Source organism: Oncorhynchus clarkii, chromosome 3 (assembly GCF_045791955.1).
Source record: "Oncorhynchus clarkii lewisi isolate Uvic-CL-2024 chromosome 3, UVic_Ocla_1.0, whole genome shotgun sequence".
Classification (NCBI taxonomy): Eukaryota; Metazoa; Chordata; class Actinopteri; order Salmoniformes; family Salmonidae; genus Oncorhynchus; species Oncorhynchus clarkii.
The window spans coordinates 1,000,001-1,006,656 of record NC_092149.1 but is presented as its reverse complement, the minus strand read 5'-3'; the positions used below and the strand labels follow the sequence as shown (position 1 = coordinate 1,006,656).

Genomic DNA, 6,656 nt, shown 5'->3' with positions numbered 1-6,656 from the left:
CTAGTAGTGTACCCTCTTAAACCCCTTTAACTCAGTGAAAAACCACAGCAGACATGGACTAGTTGTTAGCTAGATTACTCGTTGGTTATTACAAGCATTTCGCTACACTCGCATTAACATCTGCTAACGCTGTGTATGTGACAAATAAAATTTGATTTGATTTGATTTGTGTAGTGTACCCTCTTAAACCCTGTTAACTCAGTGAAAAACCACAACACACATGGTCTAGTAGTGTACCCTATTAAACCTTCTGACCTGGACAGGGTATGGTGAGAAGAATGAATGGAGTCTAAAACATTGAAGATTTAAAATAATTTATCAGGGGCTTCTCTCTTCAATACAGTTTTCAGTTGTTTCTCTCTTATTCAGCTGACTTGGATACTCACTTACAATTCTAAATAGCCAATATACTAAAAACTATTTGTAAAAAGGTATACATCCTCATCTTATCTCATAGATAAATTTTCATCATATAATTGTCAACCTTTCCCTAAGAACAGGAAGTTATGTGTTCCTGTTTCCACTCTGTGTGAACGGGCCGCTCGTTGGTCCTGTTGCCATGACACCCCCCAGGCTAGCTTGACTGGAGCTAACGTTAGCTTCTATGCTAACGGATCAACTAATTCAACTATCTAAACGTCAACAACAACAAAAATACATTTACACCCCGCGCTTCTTGGTGTTTCATACCATATGCTTTATAACTCGCTCACCCGGATAACGTTTAAAATATATTCCGTTTATCTGGTGTCTGTGTCATTCGGCTGCCTCGGCAGGCTAGCGAGAGAACCGCTGTGGAGAGAGAGAGAGAGGACGGGAAGAGACCGCTACAGCGACCGGCTCCATCTGCGGCCCGAAACAAGCGCTACACCCCTGGACGATAAATAGTGTAAATGATTAAAACATGCCCAAGATTAGGCTACCATATCTCTCACATTTCAGATTGGCAACACAGGGAACTCAAACATGAGAAGGAAAAAACGGTCATATCAATACATAAGTATGGTCACGTTTTATTTGATGTTACAGACAAACTAGGATCAACAATAGCAGCCTGCCTCTGACTTCATCAGAAACTTGCCTATACTAGTATATACATTTTTGAAAACTTTTACTTACCTACATTCCTAAAGAAAATCATGTACTTTTTACTCCATACATTTTCCCTTGTTAGGAAAACGGTCCAATTCACACAGGTATCAGGAGAACACCTGGTCATCCCTGCTGCCTCTGATCTAGCAGACTCACTGAACACAAATGCAGTGTGCCCCTGGCTATACGCAAATGTTAAAAACAAGAACATTTTGCCGTCTGCTTTGCTTAATATAAGGAATTTGAAATTATTTATATTTTTACTTTTGATATTTGAGTATATTTAAAACCAAATACTTTTAGATGTTTATTCAAGTAGCATTACTGGGTGACTTTACTTTTTACTTGAGTCATTTTCTATTAAGGTATCTTTACTTTAATCAAGTGTGACAACTGGGGACGTTTTCCACAACGGATCACTATAATGCCAACCAACCTCTTCTGACCTCGAGGAGTTAATTCATGTAATGCTTTATACTGCCATTGTACTACAGTAACGCACAATTACTAAAGATGGTACCATTTGATAAATTTTAGTACCATTTATAATAATTGTGCATTACTATGGTAGACTGTATAATGCAGTTTAAAACCATTGGTACATTTCCATGATCCACATCTATAGCATGGTATAAATGATGCACTACCATGGTAATATTTAGGTACCAATGGCAGCACCATGGTAGTACCATCATGTTTCAAGGTTAAAACCATTGGTACATTTCCATGATCCACATCTATAGCATGGTATAAATGATGCACTACCATGGTAATATTTAGGTACCAATGGCAGCACCATGGTAGTACCATCATGTTTCAAGGCTAAAACCATTGGTACATTTCCATGATTCAGACTATACCATGGTACATTTTAGTAAGGGGTTTCTGTTTCAGTCACGTGACGGGGCAGTACGGAGTGGTTAGCGCAATGGACCACTAACCGAAAGGTTACCGGATCGAATCCCTGAGCTGACAAGGTAAAAATCTGTTGTTCTGCCCCTGAACAAGGCAGTTAACCCACTGTTCCTAGGCTGTCATTGAAAATAAGAATTTGTTCTTAACTGACTTGCCTAGTTAAATAAATGTAAAATAAATAAATGTCTTTGGTCACATTCGCATGGGTCATACAAAAACAGTTTAATGATTGGTTGATGACAGATCCTCCCACAATGCAGGCGGTGACTGCAGGATGAAGTTGGTTAAGAGCAACTGCAGAAACTCGCAGTCAAAACTTCACTTTAAATCACATGTTGTTTTTGTCAATTTCACACATTTGACATGTAGGAGCAAGTGACAACAGTGATCAGCTGGAACGCATCCAGTGGGAGTCGATTGGGTTCTAGCTCAAAAGCCCAACATTAGCATTGAATATCATGAAGAAGTACAACATTACATTTTTTTCCCCCAGAGACTTTGAGATAAACCATATCACATAGAATAAGTGAATTATCTTTAACTCACATTGTGTTGGATACTATCTATGAAAACAGGCAGGTTTGTCCACTATTGCTGCCAGACCTAGAATTTCCCAGCAGCATTATAATGCTCCCTAAAGAAATCCATGCCTTGCAGCTGAAGTGTCCGTTGTGCCTTTTGGGAGGAATAGTTATAATTCCCTTCTCCCAGCTGTCAATCGCCGTGCTACGAAGTACCTGTCACTCACATGGCTCTGTCAGTTATCTCAATTCTTATTAGTCCATGCCTGTCATGTGATCAGGTCCTTCTCACAGGCATCTCAGCACCGAAGTAGGCTACAAGTGAAGACAGACTCATCTCAGTGGGCTACAAGTGAAGACAGACTCATCTCAGTGGGCTACAAGTGAAGACAGACTCATCTCAGTGGGCTGCAAGTGAAGACAGACTCATCTCAGTGGGATACAAGTGAAGACAGACTCATCTCAGTGGGCTACAAGTGAAGACAGACTCATCTCAGTGGGCTGCAAGTGAAGACAGACTCATCTCAGTGGGCTACAAGTGAAGACAGACATTGGGGAAGCAACGCCGCCCGTCATTCTTATCCAATTCCAAGATGCATATTGAGGATGTTCAAATCATTTCCATATTTCCTTTCCGTCAGCCAACCAGATCAGTAGGCCTAAGGAACAGCAAAAGCACTAGCCTATGTGGACATACTATCCCCTGTAGTACAAAAGTTCACCTATTCTTATTGGTCATCTTGTCCTTCTCTGCGAGAAATACATTTTCTCAAAACAGACTCTGGTGCTGTTTTGGAAGCGTCAGATCACAATACAGCCACTGCACATAAAAACAACTTTTAAACAGCAATAAGGCTGATGCAAAAGAATCAGAACGTTTAGCTCAAAATGTTGATCAACTATTAGGTTGTTTCTTCACATTATAAAAATACAGCAACGCCCACAAGGCAGAAGGCTATATGCACAAATGTTCCAAAATGGCAATTCGTGGGAATACACTGTTTTTCAAAAGCGCATCAGAAATGTAAGCGGTTTCATATGACAAAAATATCCTTCAGAAATTGCCACTAAATTCCAGGCCTGATTGCTGCGTTCACGTGCTTGTCGGAACGCAGGAAATGTTCGACTTGCTATCTGGTTGAACGTGGCACGTGCATATCTACAACCAGATATCAAGTTGGACATTTTTAGAACGTGGCATCAAACCCTGACTTTGAAAAGGGATTGCTTGGCGATTATCTCAGCAACCGTGTGACTGAGATATGCCTTCCGCCATTTATTGACCAATGGGATTCATATCTCCTCCTTTCTCTAATATCTCTGGTTGTGGGATTCCTATCTCCTCCTTTCTCTAATATCTCTGGTTGTGGGATTCCTATCTCCTCCTTTCTCTAATATCTCTGGTTGTCAGAAGGTATTCACACCCTTTGACTTTTTCCACATTTTGTTGTTAAAAGTGGGATTAAAATTCATTTAATTGTCGTTGTTTATCAACTATCTACACAAAATACTCTAAATGTCAAAGTGGAAGAAAAATGTTACTATTTGTAAAAAATATAAATATTCGATTGACAAAAAAACTGAATTTAAAATTCCGTCTGTAACCAAACCTGTAAAAAGCCAAGGGGGGTGAAATACCTTCTGACGGCCCTGTGTACAAACATGTTCATCTACATATCATACTGACATTTAAAACGGTTTCATACTCTCCAAGTCAGGTAAAAAGCCAAGGGGTGTGAAATACCTTCTGACGGCCCTGTGTACAAACATGTTCATCTACATATCATACTGACATTTAAAACGGTTTCATACTCTCCAAGTCAGGTAAAAAGCCAAGGGGTGTGAAATACCTTCTGACGGCCCTGTGTACAAACATGTTCATCTACATATCATACTGACATTTAAAACGGTTTCATACTCTCCAAGTCAGGTAAAAAGCCAAGGGGTGTGAAATACCTTCTGACGGCCCTGTGTACAAACATGTTCATCTACATATCATACTGACATTTAAAACGGTTTCATACTCCCCAAGTCAGGACTCTTATAATGAATCAAATAGCATAACTGTTTTTAAAAGATCTTTAAACCTCTCCACTGTGCCAGTTCATGTTTTAATAAATCATAGTATAAAAAAAGACCAACACATTATTGCACCCCACCAACCATTTTACAAGCAGAGAAATATGCTGTCCTTGTTTAGATGAGAGAAAGTGTTTTTCCCAGAGGCCTTACCGCAAATCCAATGACACTTCTTCCCAGATAATAACAACTTAGAGGTCCTGCGTGGGGCAAAACGGATGCTGCTGGAGGAAATTAAATGACTGGATGTATGACCAGAAGGCCTCCTCTAGAAACACTGGAATTACATTCCTGGAATGTGGCGTGAGTGGTCCCTAGTTGTACCTGCATCGATTCACACCCTAAACCACAATGAAAATCACCAGAGACCAGCCAGAGACCAGATAGAGGCTGAGACAGCAGAGTGGGAGGATGGAATTATGGGGGCACTTTAACCTTTCGTCAAGCACAGATTAAACAAGACTAGGTCTACTTCCTAAATGTAGGCATTTGGGACACGGTCTAGAGGACGGATCATCAAATAGATCCAGCCGCTGGATGGTCGGGGGGGAACATAATTACAAATCATTTGTAGACTGAAAATATATTTTAGTCAAACATTATCTGTGTGGGCTTCTTGCTGTCAATTTGTATACAATCACATCTCTCCCTTCTAAATGAACACGGGATTTCAGTTGCTTCTAAGGCCTGTGTTGAAGCATCACTGATTGAAAGCGGATCAACTCAGCCATAAGCATGAACGGTTTTAAAAAATACATTTTATTGAACAAGTTCAGGTTGTTTTTTAAAACATTATCAGTCAGGTTGTGACTGCACAGTTACACAAAACTCTCCTGAATCTCATGGGAAACAACAAACAAATGGAATGTTATGGTCCACGCTGTTCTGAGGCCAGTATTACCGAGGCCAGTATTACTGAGGCCAGTATTACTGAGGCCAGTATTACTGAGGCCAGTATTACTGAGGCCAGTATTACTGAGGCCAGTATTACTGAGGCCAGTATTACCGAGGCCAGTATTACCGAGGCCAGTATTACTGAGGCCAGTATTACTGAGGCCAGTATTACTGAGGCCAGTATTACTGAGGCCAGTATTACCGAGGCCAGTATTACTGAGGCCAGTATTACCGAGGCCAGTATTACCGAGGCCAGTATTACTGAGGCCAGTATTACTGAGGCCAGTATTACTGAGGCCAGTATTACCGAGGCCAGTATTACCGAGGCCAGTATTACCGAGGCCAGTATTACCGAGGCCAGTATTACTGAGGCCAGTATTACTGAGGCCAGTATTACTGAGGCCAGTATTACAGAGGCCAGTATTACCGAGGCCAGTATTACAGAGGCCAGTATTACCGAGGCCAGTATTACAGAGGCCAGTATTACTGAGGCCAGTATTACTGAGGCCAGTATTACTGAGGCCAGTATTACTGAGACCAGTATTACTGAGGCCAGTATTACAGAGGCCAGTATTACTGAGGCCAGTATTACAGAGGCCAGTATTACAGAGGCCAGTATTACTGAGGCCAGTATTACTGAGGCCAGTATTACAGAGGCCAGTATTACAGAGGCCAGTATTACTGAGGCCAGTATTACTGAGGCCAGTATTACTGAGGCCAGTATTACCGAGGCCAGTATTACCGAGGCCAGTATTACCGAGGCCAGTATTACTGAGGCCAGTATTACCGAGGCCAGTATTACTGAGGCCAGTATTACAGAGGCCAGTATTACTGAGGCCAGTATTACTGAGGCCAGTATTACTGAGGCCAGTATTACTGAGGCCAGTATTACCGAGGCCAGTATTACCGAGGCCAGTATTACCGAGGCCAGTATTACTGAGGCCAGTATTACTGAGGCCAGTATTACTGAGGCCAGTATTACTGAGGCCAGTATTACTGAGGCCAGTATTACTGAGGCCAGTATTACCGAGGCCAGTATTACCGAGGCCATTATTACAGAGGCCAGTATTACTGAGCCAAGTATTACAGAGGCCAGTATTACCGAGGCCAGTATTACAGAGGCCAGTATTACCGAGGCCAGTATTACTGAGGCCA

General features: G+C 41.5%; 1 protein-coding gene across 1 annotated transcript in view; it reads left to right on the top strand.

Annotated features, from left to right (window-relative positions):
- Positions 1-5,449: 5,449 nt before the first annotated feature.
- LOC139405568 (uncharacterized protein slr1819-like) overlaps positions 5,450-6,656 on the top strand; it is a 1,473-nt gene continuing 266 nt past the window's right edge. The window contains exon 1 of the mRNA XM_071147980.1: positions 5,450-6,656. This exon is cut by the window's right edge and continues 266 nt beyond it. Coding sequence (XP_071004081.1) covers positions 5,450-6,656 — 1,207 coding nt within the window.